The 17,952-nt window shown below is 38.8% G+C and overlaps 1 protein-coding gene across 6 annotated transcripts in view; it reads right to left on the bottom strand.

Annotated features, from left to right (window-relative positions):
• KIF13B (kinesin family member 13B) overlaps positions 1-17,952 on the bottom strand; it is a 186,561-nt gene that overhangs the window by 116,754 nt on the left and 51,855 nt on the right. For all 6 annotated transcript variants that reach the window (XR_004483705.2, XM_033429842.2, XM_033429845.2 and 3 more), the window contains 3 exons: positions 7,305-7,317; positions 2,578-2,638; positions 366-458 (listed from right to left, as the gene is read on the bottom strand). Coding sequence is in view for 5 of the 6 variants with exons in the window: in XM_033429842.2 (XP_033285733.2) it covers positions 366-458; positions 2,578-2,638; positions 7,305-7,317 (167 nt within the window). In the remaining variant the exon portion in view is untranslated. The remainder of the gene's footprint in view (positions 1-365; positions 459-2,577; positions 2,639-7,304; positions 7,318-17,952) is intronic.

Genomic DNA, 17,952 nt, shown 5'->3' with positions numbered 1-17,952 from the left:
TATTTTTCTACTACAAAATTATTTTCTATGTACCAAAAACACATATTCATTAAAGAAAATTTAGAAAGCATAGGAAAATAGAGGAAAAAATTAAATCACTCATAGTCCTAACAAGTCTTGAAAATATCATAACCATTTTTCCATGAAGAATAGTTTTCAATTGGACAACTTATACGATATACCCTTATAAAAGTGACTCCTTCACTTTAAATAGATTTCTTTCCTGTTGACCACAGAGGTATAGAAGTCAAAACACTCCTTTATCAATCACAACTGATAAGATGCTAGCAATATGTATTCTTTTTGGTATTTTTTTTGTTAGGATCTTTAAAGTTTAAAAATAAAACAGATTATTTAACAATTACCAGTCTGTCCATAGGCAAAGATACATGCATTGTAGCCATCAAAAGCATTCTGAAGGATATTCTCCCCAAGGCACTTGAAAACATCATCTTGACCTGAAAGAATGACAGAGAAAAAGGTAGGATGTTTTAAGCCAAAACTACATATGAACAATTAAAAAAACGAAAAACAAACATAACTCTCAAAAATGCACTTTTTTCTCAGCTTGTTTATCTACCAAACAAGATTTTTAAACTTGATGAGTGCTTCCAAAGGCTTATGTCTTTCAGAAATATCTAGTTATTAGCACATAACAGAAAATGAGTGAAAAGTTCCTGATAATATGAACTTGAATCAACACCGGCCAAAAAAAACCAATGAACTGCTAATTTTATAAACAATGATTATAAATATCTGAAATGTATACTTGGGACCTAGGTGGATCTGAATTTAACTATGTACCACTCAGCCAATGCTTTATTCAGTGTGTACTAAAGTTCAAAATAATCATATATATCAATTCCCTCTCCTTTTCCTCAACGATAATGTTTAATTACAGGGTCTACAATACATACCAGCTGGGAGAGGGAGGAAGGTCTGGGACATTTCTTCTAGCTTTCAACCATGGACATAAATAGTAGGGTCCAATTCCCCTCCACAGGCTAAATTAAATATGTCAATAACCAAACGTGGCCTTGACAAGTTATTCAACCTCTTTGGGCCCTGAATATAATATGAAAGAACTGGATGCTGTTATGCTTGTTACATTTTGAACGCTATAAACAGCATTCCATTAGGCCTCACTTTCTAGCTCATTTACAAGATCCATTCATCCTCATCACACTTGTGATTCTGAAGCAATCCTCAGAGTCATCACTGGGCCAGCCAGCCCAAATTAACCTTAACTTTTGGAAACAGCTGTAGTACTACTGTTTTTCATGATAAAGGCCAATACAATATTTAAAAAATTGCTTAGAAATGGGTGTCATAAGCAGTTAGGAATAAAGGAAATATATGGTTATCATTGTAGTCTTTTTTTTTTAGATTTTTTTTTTTAATTTGGCTGTCACTGTAGTCTTTTTTTTTTTTTTTTTGCGGTACGCTGGCCTCTCACCGCTGTGGCCTCTCCCGTTGCGGAGCACAGGCTCTGGATGCGCAGGCTCAGCGGCCATGGCTCACGAGCCCAGCCGCTCTGCGGCATGTGGGATCTTCCCAGACCAGGGCACGAACCCGTGTCCCCTGCATCGGCAGATGGATTCTCAACCACTGTGCCACCAGGGAAGCCCCTGTCGCTGTAGTCTTAAACTTGTAGTGAAAAGGGGCTTGAGACAGTCATCATTGAGGAGAATAAAAGAATAGACTCCCAGAGCAAATTTAGAGAGGATATGGCATATTCCTCTCCATTAAAGAGGGAAAAGGGGGACTTCCCTGGTGATCCAGTGGTTAAGAATCCACCTTCCAATGCAGGGGATGCAAGTTCGATCCCTGGTCAGGGAACTAAGATCCCACGTGCCGCGGAGCAACTGAGGCCTAATGCCTCAACTACTGAGCCCGTGTGCCTCACTTAGAGAGAAGCCCACGTGCCACAACAAAGAGCCTGCTTGCTCTGGAGCCGAGCACCACAACTAGAGAGAAGCCCACGCACCACAAGGAAGAGCCTGCGTGCCGCAATGAAAGATCCCACATGCCACAACGAAGATCCTGCATGTCACAACGAAGATCCTGCATGCCACAACAAAGATCCTGCAACTAAGACCCACCTCAGCCAAAAATAAAATTTAAAAAAAAAAAAAAGAGTGAAAAGGGACACTGAAAGCCTAAGTGATTTACTGAAAGTCAGAGACAGGAGTGGAGCTTGGATTAAGCTCAAGGTTTCCTTTCCTCCTTGGCTAGAGTTCTTTCATTACACCAAGCTGCCTCTCTAGACCATATTACAAACATCTAAGGGAATCTACGCAGCTACTGCATGCCATGGTCGTGTGTAAGGCCCAGGGATGCGTGTAAGACAACCTCAACTGTGTACGCTGTTAATCTAACTTTATCATCTTATACCGACAACAGTATACCATGAATCTCCCATTTCCCAATCAATGTTAAAACTCTAATAGCAAAGACTGGAGGAAGTTCTCTATGTAGTTTCTAAAATTACACAAAATACTACTATGATAGTTTATAGGAAAAATACTAAAACACCTTTCTATATTATCAGTAGTTAATAGGATGCTGGACTCTTACCTGCATACTTTTCTCTGACAGATTCATCCATAGACCAGAAACAATGATCATATGCAAATACCTGTTGAAAAACAAAAATAATAAAGTTTGCATTAAGAACAAAACTGTAACATACTTATAATGTTATAACAATGTCATGACACTGATAACACTGTTCATAACAGTGAAATAAAAACAACTTCCTGTCTTACAATGGAGGTTAGTTATTTATGGTACAGTCTTACAATAGGCAAGTAAGCACCCTATAGATGATATAGATCTTTATTTCACATGGAAAACTTTTCACAATGTTAAGTGAAAAGGGAGGAGGTTACAAAGCAATATGTATAATATGATGGCTATTAGACACACACACAGTTACATATATAAAAGCTTATTACTGCACGATAAGATTAGTGATATCTTTGTTTTCTTCTTTATGCTTTTATGTATTCTCTACATTCTTTTCTCATCAGAGAAAACAAAGATTTTTTTTTAAACAAAATGTAAAGATGATTACTACAGCATGTTGAGAACGCATATTCTTTAAATAAACTATAACATGCCCATGGTCGATACTGTGTAGCTCCAAGAGCATAGAAGACTAAGATTCATATATTAATGTAAAAGCTATGAAAGTCTGGACCATGATCTCATATCTGTACAAAAATCAACATACATAAAAAGTAGGAAGAATATACATTGGAAATATTAGTAATACATATTGCTACTTCGTGGGATATCACAAGTGATTTGTTTCGATCTTTTATTTTACTACTTTCTAAAATACGTTTTTTTTTTTTTTACTTTCAAAAGTCTTTTTCACCGATTATATTTTTAATTTTTTGGATTTCACAATTTAGTCTTTTTAAGGATTTTAAGTGTTTTTAAATTCATTTCAGTTTGCATTTCAAACTCCCACTTTTGGAGTTTGTTGCCTCACTTCCTGATGACAGGTTTCCTCTTGTGCTTTATATGTTAGTTTGCAAGTACATTTGAATTGGGAGTTTGCATTTTATGGTTTACATGATTGCCTGTTTTTTTCCTCCCCCTTTGGCCCCCCTTTACATGAATAGTTACACTGTCACTCCCAGCTACTGAAGCCCAGATTTGGGTCCTTCCAAAGCCCAATGTCTCTACTCCCTCCTACTTAACACAGAAATTGGCTCAATGTTGGTGGCCAGAAATCCTTTTTTCTTTTAATACATATAATTTTTTTTCCTAAATTTACTTATTTATTTATTTATTTTTGGCTGCGTTGGGTCTTCGTTGCTGTGCACGGGCTTTCTCTAGTTGCGGCAAGGGGGGGCTACTCTTCGTTGTGGTGCATGGGCTTCTCACTGTCACGGCTTCTCTTGTTGCGGAGCACAGGCTCTAGGCGCATGGGCTTCAGTAGTTGTGGCACTTGGGCTCAGTAGTTGTGGCTCACGGGCTCTAGAGCACAGGCTCAGTAGTTGTGGCGCACGGGCTTAGTTGCTCCACGGCATGTGGGATCTTTCCGGACCAGGGCTCAAACCCATGTCCTCTGCATTGGCAGGCGGGTTCTTAACCACTGCCCCACCAGGGAAGCCCCAAAAATCTTTTTTTAAGCCTTCTTTCCTGATGGAGCCTCACCCAAATCAGTTTTCTCATGGTGGGCTTCTCTGGTCCTCAACCCATACATAGGATCCCCTCTAGTCTGCAAGGGTTGAACCTCCAATCCTCCGAAAACCTGTGTCTGATCTCAAGGCCCAGTAAATACGCTACTTCAGCCCCAGCCTGCTGCTGGTCCCTGCAGTGACATATGTTGTTTTTGAATATAATGACATGATTTTTATATTTTAAAATGCCTTATCTGTCCCTGCTATGAGTTTGGAGTTGGCAGAAGAATGTTTCTGTGTGAACTCACAAGGCTATCATGTGGACCAGAGGTCTAAGAGTTACATTTTTTTAAAGAGGAAATTAGATTAGGATGGTACATTAAGTATGCATGCCTATATCCACCTCCACTTGAAATTAGCACAAAATGATGGAGAGAGGGAGGGAAAGAGCCTAAAAGGGAAAGAAGCAGGGAAAGGAGAGCAAGTTTTTGAAATCAAGATTGCTCGCTTATACCTGGACCAGAAACTGAGAAGCCCTGAAAAACAACTGCAATGAGACTGGTGCGGTGTGAGATGGGGACCACAGGGAGAGCACAGGCCAAATCACGGCAGGAGGAGATGGCTGCAAAGCTAAGAGCAATTCCAGGAGTGCAGCAGGAAAACAGCTCAGTGAGTGGCTAGGGGCCCTGGGGGCAACCGAAAGGGCAACTGGCTAGAAACACCTTTAGAGCAAGGAAGGATCAGAACACCCACATCTTTGTGCAAAACAGTGGCACGAGGCATTTGTTCCCTGGGGTGGGGCAGTGATGGGGAAGCAAGGCCAAAAAGGTAGGCAGAAGCCCAATGACGGACAACACCCCGGAGGAGGTGGGAACCCTGGAGCCCAGAAGCCATCCACCCAGCCTCAGCACTATGTGGTACATTACTAATCCTCAACATTTTTCCAGAGCTAAACATGTGTCTGTCAACAGTGGTGGCTCCCTATGTTAGCAATTCTCCAACAGAAAGGGGAGGAAAAGAAGAAGGAAGATAGAAGGTGGTCCCAAAGGACTGTGGACCAAAACCTCCAATGGGGGCAGCTTTTCCAGCTACACTAGTCAGCAGGGAGAGATTAAATAAGATGTGAAGCTCAAATTAAGTTTCTTCTGTTCTAACGTTCAGCTCTCATCTCTCAGCACTTTATTTGATTCTGCTCTTACCAAGCTTAAGTGGACACCATACTGATTCTTTGCTTGTAAGCTTAGCTCACACTTGAACAGTCCATCTGTGTGAACATCTCAGAGATCAGGCTCTAAATGGCATTCCTCTCCCTACGACTGTGGGTTTTTCCTTTCTTTTCTTTCTTTTTTAAATTCAGGGAGTTGGGCTTCCCTGGTGGCGCACTGGTTGAGAATCTGCCTGTTAATGCAGGGGACACAGGTTTGAGCCCTGGTCTGGGAAGATTCCACATGCCGCGGAGCAACTAGGCCCGTGAGCCACAACTACTGAGCCTGCGGGTCTGGAGCCTGTGCTCCGCAACAAGAGAGGCCACGATAGTGAGAGGCCCACGCACCGCGATGAAGAGTGGCCCCCGCTTGCCGCAACTAGAGAAAGCCCTCGCACAGAAATGAAGACCCAACACAGCCAAAATAAATAAATTAATTAATAAACTTCTACCCCCAACATCTTCTTAAATTCAGGGAGTTCTTTCACAATTCTTGTTCTCAATTCCAGTAGAGAAGCTACCATTAAAGTAACCGCAACAACAGCTGATACTACACGGGAGGCCCTGGGGTACAAGGAAGTCAAGAAGCTGGTGACCTGCAGGTGGGAAGCTGGGAGCTGAACCCAGCCTTTGAGCGCTCTGTCTGCTCCCCACCAGGCCCTTCACCACAGGCTGGATTCGCTCTCTTCCCCAGTTACAGGAAGGTGCCACAGCCTGGTACAAAGTTGGGAACTAGGAATGCTTAGTTCTTGTTTACTAACAACACTGAATGGTCCTCTTTAAGTTTCAGGAAGTTTGTAAATTATTACAGGTATCTTCCAGCCACAGATTTCCTAAAGCAGACAAGCCCTTTTCTTTCTAAATAAACATTTTTCCTTTAAAATTAAAAAAAAAAACTTTTTCTAAGTAACAGAGAAGAAACACACATTCATTATAACAAGTCAAATAACACCAAAACATAAGGAATAAAGGTCTCCCATTCACCGAGCATTTTCTCCTTAGAGGGAACCACCATGTTAATAGTGTGGTGTTGGCCCTTCCATATATTTTACGTCAACACATTTTCTCTAAACGTTAAGATACAGTTGAATTAAATAAAACATGAATAGTTTTTAAATAGTCATGTAATGTTTCCTCACATTTTTACTGCAATCTCCAGCCTCTGTTCCATCAAAAATTAAGAAAACAAAAATAATCTGGCATCTTTTCACAGAAAAGATAAAACTAATGAAATTAGTTCTGCATATATAAAGAAGTCAGTGCCATATTAAACTTCTTTTTTTTAATCATTCAGAGTCCCAAGTGACAAGTCTATACATACTTTAGCAACAATAATAGAAAATGGAATTACAGTTCAACCACGGACTCTTAAACCAAACTCCAAGAATGTAGATAAAAATCTAAATTTCCTGGAAAATTCCAGAGAATGATCAATTCAATAATACAGTCCTTGTGCCTACTTCGGCACAACTACATTTCCTAAGAGATACAGGAACTGACCCACCCCACCGAAGTTTCTCTAGAATCTGGGCTCAAATCTCAGATGAAAGCATATTCCCTTGAGGAAGCTGTGGGCCAGGGCAGGTTTCTGTTGGCCTGAGAATGTGTCCGCAGCTGTCCCAGGAGCAACATGGATGAGTCTGCCTGCTATGGTTCTGACCACAGTATGGGACGAGCAGTTTCGAGCCAATCCACAGCGAACAGCAGGGCACAAAAGGAATCTGTGTTGTAGTTGCCAGGAGACTGGACAGAATTGGTCAAAGTACAAATACAGCTTTTCTATAAACCTCTTACACCAATAAATGGCTTTGGATTTATGAACAGGCTGACAGCTTGCATTACTTCTTTTTTTTTTTATAAAAATGCCAGAGAAAATTTTTATTTTTGAGAAGAAAATTACCAGTACTTCAAAAATATGCCCATAAGACCTTTACAAGCATCGCATAATAAACCAAATCTCTTACCTTTGGCTGGCTTCTGAGTTCCCAAAAGAGATGTCATCAATGACATGAAAGAAAAGAGAAAGGGTTTAAAATTTTTTTTTTAGTTAGAAGATGCTTTTTGAAGGGTAAAACAATAAACATCATGTAAATCTTTATTAAGAATATAAAATATTAACTTTGAAATCATATAGCAATTTGAAATAAAGGATAAATTAATATCTATTAGCTAGTAGGATAGAATGCTAATTATAGAAAACTAACGTATCTCTCAGGTAGAAGAAAGATTATCTGAGCACCGGATAATTTTTAAAGTCCTAATATTTCTGCTTTCTACCTTTTACTTATCCTTGTATACAACTTGTAAATATTTTTTAAAAATTCTTTACTTTTTAGCATCTGATTTTACTTCCAAGCAGTCTCCTCTGCCTTGATAAAGCAGCAGCTCACTCTCTATCTATATAGGACCTTCTGCCAAAAACTTCTGTTCTAAGAAAAAAAGGTTAAAGGAACAATTAATTTTTTTTAATTTTTATTTATTTATTTTGGCTGTGCTGGGTCTTCATTTCTGTGCCAGGGCTTTCTCTAGTTGCGTCAAGCGGGGGCCACTCTTCATCGCGGTGCGCGGGCCTCTCACTATCGGGGTCTCCCTTGTTGCGGAGCACAAGCTCCAGACGCGCACGCTCAGTAGTTGCGGCTCAGGGGCCTAGTTGCTCCACGGCATGTGGGATCTTCCCAGGCCAGGGCTCAAACCCGTGTCCCCTGCATTGGCAGGCAGATTCTCAACCACTGCACCACCAGGGAAGCCCAGGAACAATTAATGTTTTGCCAGTGAGTGACCAGTTACTCACTTACTACTTATTCCTCTATGCTAACCCTGGTGCCTCCAACCTCCCTCCCTCTGAAAATGCCACTGGCTTACATCTCCTCAGGGTACAGGAATATAACTCAATCCAGTATAATTTTAAGATAGTTTTAAATTTAGAAGCTGTAAGAGAAGCACACAGAGCTCCCTTTACGCAAACTCGCCAATTGTTAATATTGCCACGGCTGCTATGTCATTCTTCCCCCCTCCCTCTCTCCCCTCTTCTACACACACACACACACACACACACACACACACACACATTATTGTCTCTTGATCATCTGAAGGTAAGTTACAGACATGCGCCTTCAGCCCTAAACACTTCCGTGTATAACTCATAAAAACAATGATGTTCACTCACACAACCATGGGAATAACTGGCCCTTCTCAGAGGATCCAAATGCCAAGTAAAACCTGAAACTTGAAAGGAAACTGTACATGGAAATACTTCAAATGTCTGGACATCTTGTGCCTTTGTCTCATAAAATTTTCTTCTAAATTTAATATTTATTTGTATCAAATGATTTCAGATAAGAAGACTAAATTACCAAGGAAAGTAGCAAATGAGTGACACTTGTCTAACAGATTTTGGAGTAACAGCCAATGTGACTAACACATAAAAGAAAATAATTTCTCTGGGATAGGAGATATGGGGAAACTTCCAAACAAAAAGACCTGGGAAATACCAGTAGAGATGACTAACATACGCTATCATCGTTCTGTAGGTATTTATAAGCAAAGAAGAATCTCATCAGTTTCAGAAGGCACAGTTATAAGCCCAGCTGGAGGAAAGAACAGAGCCAGCATATATGAAATGCCCACATTAGGCCAGGTACATTGTATGCTACTTCATTTAACTTTCACAATAACTTTGAAAGGTGCTATTATCATTCCAGTTTTACAGATGAAAAACTTAAGGCTCAAGAGTTAAATGAGCTGTCCAAGACACAATAATAATCAGTGATGAATCTGGGATGCAAAAGTAGGTCTTCCGAATCCCAAGTCCATGTTTTCTTCCTCTCCCACACTGGTCAAAACAGTCTCGTCAAGTTTCTCCTAGACTTAAGAATCTATGAGTCATACATTAACAACTGTGCTCCTGGTAACAGAAACATTTCCCAATGTATTAATTTCCTCCATTCTAATTATTACCCAATAAAAGGTCACCACTTGGTGCTTATGCCAGTGTAAGTTTACTTATTCATTATATTTATAAAAACTCCAGACTGTCTTTTCTGAGAGGAAAAATAAGATGTTTAGCACGATATTTTAAGTTAAACATTTTTATACAAAAATCAGCTCTTCCTAAAAGACAACCAACAAATATGAAATTCAACAATATATGATACACAGCAGAAGAATCCATGGGACTAACCTGAATGTAGAACATGATAATAAAAACAGAAACAAACCAGTAAATTAATTACAGAGCTAAGTTTCCAGCTAGGGATTCTGGTGGCTCTAACAGTAATGCTCAAATAACCTACAGAGCCATTGGAAACCCAAAGATGTAATTACAGCTCTGTACAAAAATAAATAAGTAAATTAATTAATTAAACAAAACCTTTCAACTTGTAGCTGCAATCCAATACGGCAATGCCTCACTATTCCAAAATCCCTTATTTAGAAACCTCAGCTATCCAGATCACAGTGGAGATTTAAGAAGCAGAGAAAACCAGCCCCTTGACCAATCAAAAGAGATGTCATAAAGTAGAAGCATGAGCGTCTGAATTTCTGAGTTTCTGTTGTTGTTGTTACTTAAGTTCATTTTGAATTTCCACACTTACAAAAAGTTCCAAAAACAGTACAAAGAACTCCCGTGTACCCTTCACCCAGCCTCTCAAAATGATAACATCTTATTAAAACCACAGTTACAATTATCAAAACCAGGAAATTAACCATCAACACAAGATTTATGAAATAATCTAGAGCCAACCTTACACAAATTTCTTCCCAACTGCCCCCTTGATGTCCTTTTTCAGGTCCAGGATCACACACTGCAGTTGTCACGCCTCCTCCAACTGGGGACCGTTTGTCTCTCATGACCCTGACACCTGGAGAGTCCTGGGCAGTTACTCTGTAAAATGTCCCTCAATCTGGGTTTGTCTAATGCTTCCCCATGACTGAATTCACGTTATGCATTTTGACAGGCACCAAAGAAGCAATGTTGTGCCCTTCTAAGTACATCAATACCAGAAGGCACATCACTATGGAGAACAGTATGGAGGTTCCTTAAAAAACTAAAAATAGGATTGCCATATGATCCAGCAATCCCACTCCTGGGCATATATCCAGAAAAGTCAAAAACTCTAATTTGAAAGATATACGCACACCAATGTTCACAGCAGCACTATTTTAAATAGCCAAGACATGGAAGCAACCTAAATGTCCATCGACAGATGAATGGATAAAGAAGATGTGGTACATATATACAATGGAATATTACTCAGCCATAAAAAAGAATGAAATAATGCCATTTGCAGCAACATGGATGGACCAAGAGATTATCATACTAAGTGAACTCAGAAAGAGAAAGACAAATATCATATATCACTTACATGTGGAATCTTAAAGAATGACACTAATGAATGTATTTACAAAATAGACTCACAGACACAGAAAACAAACTATGGTTACCAAAAGGGAAGGGAGGGGAGGGATAAATTGGGAATTTGGGATTAACGGATATATACTACTATGTACAAAAATAGATAAACAACAAGGTCCTACTGTAGAGCACACAGACCTATACTCAATATCTTGTAACAGCCTATAATGGAAAAGAATCACTTTGCTGTACACCCGAAATACTGTAAATCAACTATACTTCAATAAAAAAAAATACCAGAAGGTACATGATGTTGTCCAAATCTCACTGCTGATGATGGTAACTCTGGTCACTGGTTACAGTTGTATATACCAGGTCTCTCCATTGTAACATTACTAGTTTTCCCTCTGTACCCTTCTTGGGGCGGGGGCGGTGATATTTTAAGACCATGTAAGCACCCTTTCTCATCATACTTTCACCCATGAATTTTAGCATCCACTGATGAGTCTTGCCCACAACAATTACTGTTCCCCAAATTGTGATTGTCTAGTTACTGAGATGTTAACAGCCCAGGTGGATCAAGATGGGTAGATGTGCTTTTTAGGAAGATGATGTTTCAGAAGACAACAAATGATTTGATTACGTATTTTGTAGTTTTATTTTATTTTATTTTAGGCCGTGCCACGCGGCTTGCAGAATCTTAGTTCCCTGACCAGGGATCGAAACCGGGCCCCCTGCGGTGGAAGTGTGGAGTCCCTAACCACTGGACCACCAGGGAATTCCCTGATTACATATTTTGGATAGAATTGTTTCTGTGAATAAGCTAGTCACCTCCTCCTTTTTACTCACCTGGTTTAGGAGCTTGTGCTCACTTCTCTTTGCAATAATAAATTACACTATAAAATTAAGTCAAATTAAAGTCCTAATCTTTAGAATGCCACAATATGAAGAAGAAATTTAGTGATTATTTTATATAAGTTAATGATCTTTGGGAATTTTTATCAATACTTCTGACCATGACAAAAATAAAATTGATATTGAGTCCAAAAATAAACCACAAAGTACTGTATATGTGTAAAACAAAACTATATCAGAACTATGACTTATAAATCAATTACTGCTGTCAACTACCAAAATCAAACGTTATATCCAAATATCATCACCTCTTTTAACTCTAAAGATTTAAGTTTCTGAAACGTTCACAATTAGAAATATCTGGAATCTGTTTTAACAAGATTCCACTCCAACCCGTTCTATAACAGATGTGTTAACATCACAAAGAGTTTATTCTAATACAGCCATACTATATAAAGATATTGTTTCCTTTTCGGACTTAAGCTGGCAGTACCAGCAACCAAACAACAATCTGCGTGATGATCGTTATTTTTTCTTTGTCACCCCTCCCCCGATGTGCTTTTCCATATAAGGAATAAAGCTGACCTGAGTAAAAATTTAGACACTGACTAGACTCACAGAGGAGATTCATCAATCTTTGCTGATCTAGCTAACTTGAAGAAGTACAAATATCACTAAAAGCCCTGGTCACTGTCTCCCCAACATTTAGAATACTACATTCAATTTTGAAGAATAAATTTTAAAAGCATCACTGATAAAGCAGACTATCTTGGAGAATAGCATTCCAGATGTAGAGGGGTTTTAAAATGATACATGTAGCCTGGACCAGGGAAGACTAAAACAAGACATGATGCCATCTTTGGTAGGATCTACTAAAGAAAGTTAAAAGAAAAGGGATAGCTCTTTAATATAAGAATAGTTAGCACTGTGTTAAACAGCCAGCTCACCATTAGTGGAATTATCTGAAGAGAGAACAGGGAAGCATTTGATGAGGATGTTGTAGAAGGAATGAGAAGTTACACTGGATTACTTGTATAGCTCTTTATTTACAATGAGAAAGCAAACAGTAAGCATTCAACAAGTTATATTCAATATTTCTATCGGGGACACGTGCAGACCACTGGAACATCAGAGGTAACCCAAGCTACAGTTCGAGCATTACCTCCCACATCATACCCCTAGAAGAGTCCTCCTCTCCAGTGAGCTACTGTCCTTCCTGAATTCCACATGCCGACACTCAGATGATGCCATCCCTCTAACAACTCTGTTTGTTCAAGCCCTACTCATGTGGGGAAAAGCTCGGATCAAATTCTATCTCCCTCAAGAAGCCTTCCATAAGAACCCCACCCAAAAGTGAGTTCTCCTTCCCCCATTCCCCCTCTAAGTCAGAACTCTCTACTGCTCATGCATTACCCATCATTCTCACATTATATAAACTTTTTAATATAAATGGGTCATCTCCTCAACTAGACTACAAGCTTCTGAAGGACAGAGTGTGTCTTCTGGATTTATCAGTGTCCAACACAAGGCTTTCTGATTCAGCTAATGCTGTTTAAGCTCTCTAGGTGACCTGGCCCCTCCCTCTATCTCAACCACATCTTGGACCATCTTCCTTTCACTCACTGGCCTTTTCTAATTGGCCCAGTGTACACAGTTTTCTAGTCTCGGGGCTCTCATTCATGATTTTCTTTCTGCCTTGAAATCTTGAGGCTAGCTCCTACTCATTTGTCGTTTCTCGGCTTAGGTATTATTTCTCTACATGTATCTTTCGTAAACATCCAATCTAAATTAAGTCATTTATGTTATTCTCAATCACAGTATTCCTGATAGAATAAAAACATTTCTACCAACATCTCTGCTCTCTAAAATCATCTCCAAAACAATAAAGCAAACAAGAAACAAATACAAATTGAATCTTCAATGAAACTAGGAGATAGCTATAAATGAAATATATTATATGAAGACAGAAAATGCATCCACAGAATGCCAGAAAGGGTCAGAAATGAGTGGTGCTGAGTATCCCAGAAGATGCGGAGGAAGGGGGCCTAAAAAACAGTAAGAACATTCAGGTCACTACCTCTGATATATATCCTTGGAGAAACTTCTTTAAATCAAGACAAAAGACAATTCTCTCCAATTAAAATCTTCCACCCACACAAACTACAATTGGTTGAGAACAGAGGGACATCCGAAGAATACAGCCACTGAACCGCAACTGGCGTATTTCACAATCAGAAAACGTTAGAAAGATGTTTAATAAATTCCATAATTTCAAGTTACCATATACTGAGAGAGCATCATTCAAAGAATACACTATTAACTCAATCAATCATTTGCGAATCATCTGTCAAACACACAAGCAGAGTAAGTTTTAATTCACTGTCCACTTTCACTACAAGGAAGTTTAAATCTGACCAAAGAATTAAATCAATATTGATTCATTTGTGTGGTTTTTTTTTAAATAAAATATATTTCACATGATAGGTTAACAGGGTAATACACTTTCATTTTAAAAATTACATGTTAAAATAACTTCAAGGCATGCACAGAGATTAGGATAGATTATTGAAATACTCAGATTTGGACTATTCTAACTTGGAATACTGGAGATACAAGCTTAGCATAGAGTTATTTTAATGGAATAATAACTGAGCACCAAGCACTACATTAAGTACTTTATATTCATCATAGTAATAACCCTATGAGATATCCTCATTTTACACCTGAGTCACTTAGCATTCTGAAATTAACACAGCTAGTGGAGGTGGAATTAAGATTCAAACTGGTGTGTGCCTGATCCAAAGCCTACATTCAAGCTGCTGGGGCCAAACACAAGGCACCCAGACAATCACTTCCCCATTTCAAGCTATGGCGAACATCACTAATGAATCACAACACTCCTGCTCTTCATTAAAAGAAACTTTATAATCTACGGCACCCTTGGAGGGAAGTGCTAAAAAGATCAGTAAATATTAAAATAATGCTGGGACTTCCTTGGTGGTCCAGTGGGTAAGACTCCATGCTCCCAATGCAGGGGGCCCGGGTTCGATCACTGGTTGGGGAACTAGATCCCGCATGCATGCCACAACTAAGAAGTCCACATGCCGCAACTAAGAGTCCACATGCCGCAACTAAGAGTCCACATGCCGCAACTGAGACCCAGTGCAACATACATACATACTTACATAAATAAATAAATATTTTAAAAAATAAAAAATAGGGCTTCCCCAGTGGTGCAGTGGTTAAGAATCCACCTGCCAATGCAGGGGACACCGGTTTGATGCCTGGTCTGGGAAGATCCCACATGCCACGGAGCAACTAAGCCTGTGTGCCACAACTACTGAGCCTGCGCTCTAGAACCCATGAGCCACAACTACTGATACCGTGAACCACAACTACTGAAGCCCATATGCCTAGAGCCTGTGCTCTGCAACAAGAGAAGCCACCGCAATGAAGAGCCCATGCACCGCAATGAAGAGTAGCCCCCGTTCACTGCAACTAGAGAAAGCCCACGCGCAGCAACAAAGACCCAAACGCAGCCATAAATAAATAAATAATTTTTTAAAAAAAAGAAATATAAAATAATGCTAAATATGTCAGAGAATAAAGCAATTAGAAATAAGATATTTGGAAATTACTTAGAAAATTTACAAAAATAAGTGTCACAAGATGAACAGAATATTTTCACTGTAAGCTTCCAAATCAAATTTGAAATTGTATTTTTAATCAATTTTAATTACACTATTAATATTAACCTCTTCTCCCAAAAACTAACTTGGATTTAACTGCTACATGTCACAGACCCAAATATTCTACCATTTTTCTACTAAAAGTAAAACCTGAAATTTGAAAGGAAAAAAGACACCTATCCTTCACCATACAATTATGGCAGCCTTTTTCTTCTTCTTTTTTTTTTTTTTTTGTAAGCAGGGATTGTGTTTTACCTCATAACATTTCCCAAAAGAAAGGCTTTATGTCACCCAAAATAAACCATGCTTCCATCATTTCCATGTTTGTAAATGTTTATTTTAATAGGCAAAGGAATAACAGAGAAAGTAAAATAAACAAAAGCCTTGGTCATTTGTGGAATGAAGAAAAGAGTGAAGACATGGAAAGAGGAAAAGGATTAAGGATTAAGTTGAGGCCACTAGCAGGAAGTGGTAACATTTTACAGCCTAAGAAAAAAGCAGTAGAAATAGATATTTTGAGGAACCAAATATGCCTGCAACAGCAAAACCAGAAATCCCGGTATTAGAAAGGATTCCTTAAACTACAAGCATCTGCACAGTCACCCCGGTTTCTTTATACTTTGTGTGAACTAACTAGCCAATTGGTTAACTGAAGGTAAAATTGACCACCAATTGGCTGCTGAAGGAAGATTGGAAGAGGAGTTGAGTACTAAATAAGCCACAGAGGACTGAGAGTTCAGTTAAACCTTGGCATTTTCTTAAAAGTTACCAATTCTGATGTCTTTAAAAAATCAATAGTTTTAAAGATATAAATAATCTAATATTCTACATATCTGTTTATGTAGTTTTAACAATTTTATTGACATATAATTTATATACCATAAAATCATCCATTTTAAGTGAATAATTCAATGACTTTTAGGAAATGTATAGAATTGTGCACCCCCCACCCCCATGCAATCTAGTTTGAGAACATTTCCGTCACTCCAAAAAGTTCCCTCAAGCCTGACTGCACTCAATCCCAGGTCCTTCCCCCAGCCCCAAACAACCAGTGATCTGCTTTCTGTCCATCTTCTTTTGTGGACATTTCCTATAAATGCAATCATACAATATGTGGTCTTTTGCATCTGGTGTCTTTCACTGAGGCATGTTTTGAGGTTCATCCGTGCTGTAGCATGTTATCAGTTCTCTGTTCCTTTTTATTCCGGGTGAATAGTACTTTGTTTATCCACTCAGTAGTTGACAGGCATTTAGACTGTTTCCAGTTTGGGGCTATTATGAATAGCGCTGCTATGAACATTCAAGAACAAGTCTTTATGTAGACACTTATTTTTATTTCTATATATCTATGCAAGTATAGATACCTAAGAGAAGAACTGTTGGGTCACAGGGTTAGTGTATATCTACCTTTATGGGAAACAATCAAACTGTTTTCCTAAATGTGTGTACCGGGTTACATGTCCACCATCAACATGTGAGAGTCACAGGTGCTCTGTACCTTCACCATCACTTAGCACTGTCTGCCTTACATATATATATAGCCATTCAAGTGGATGTGAAGGTGGCATCTCGCTGAGATTTTAACTTGCATCTCCATAATGACCAATGAGGTTTGAGAGCCTTTTAAGATGTGCTTATATTTCATTTTAAAGAACAGAAAAATTCTCACAATCTAGTTTCTATCCCTATTTTTAAAGCATTATAAGGACTGACAAACTCCTGATCAAATCCACGCTTTTTCCTTATTTTCATTCATATTTATTTCTCTGTATCATTTCTAACTATTACTTCATTCATTGCTTTTACCTCTTTAACCACTTCTGAATTTCTTCATGTTTTTTTGTGTAGACATTCATTTTTATCTCCGTTGGACACCTAAGAGTAAAACTTTTGGGTCTTACGGTCAGCATAAATTTAACTTCACATTTACTACTTGTTTTATGATCTGGATGTGCAAAACTACCCATTTGAAATTCAGGTCAATCTTTTTAGGACCAAGCTCAGTATGTTAGATTTTATTTTAGTAAATTTTATTTAATTACCAATGCCCACAATGGATGATTCAACACATACACTTGAGTCATTATGCCAAAGTCATTCTTATTGCTTTACGTCTTGAGTTTCTAACTATTCCAGGCCTATAATCAGATGGCACCGTGAACTTAACAGTTGAAATCCCCAAGAAGCTTGCAATACAGTTGATAAGATAACAAATCATTAGATATTGAAGACGTCTTCATGGCATGATGCTGTAGGGAAAACTACTCTACACTAGCAGTTAGAAACCCTTCACTCAGTTTCCCTTCTGCCTTGCTTTAGCTTTGTGATCCCAGGGGTCACTTAACCTCATCAAACCTCTCTGCTACTTCAGGAACCAGGCTACCACCTACATAATCTACTTCACACCACGCAATATCCTATGTGGTAGGGAAAGAACGTGGCTTGGGAACTAGGCAGATGTGGGTTCAAATCTAGACTCGATACAGTTTGTGCTCTTACCAGGTCCACACTATGAATTCCATGTATTATTGTCTTGAATCCTCACAACAACACTAAAGGATAGATCCTGTTATCATCCTCATTTTACAAGTGAGGAAACTGAGGCTCAGAAGATTAAGCAACTTGCTCAAGTTGATGATTAAATATTGGATTGAGGATTCAAACCAAGGCAGAAGCAATACTCTGCTGAAGGGACACCATCAAAAACATGTAGGT

This window comes from Orcinus orca, chromosome 6 (assembly GCF_937001465.1).
Source record: "Orcinus orca chromosome 6, mOrcOrc1.1, whole genome shotgun sequence".
Taxonomy (NCBI): domain Eukaryota; kingdom Metazoa; phylum Chordata; class Mammalia; order Artiodactyla; family Delphinidae; genus Orcinus; species Orcinus orca.
Note: the sequence above shows the minus strand (reverse complement) of the source record. Positions and strands in the feature narration are given on the sequence as shown.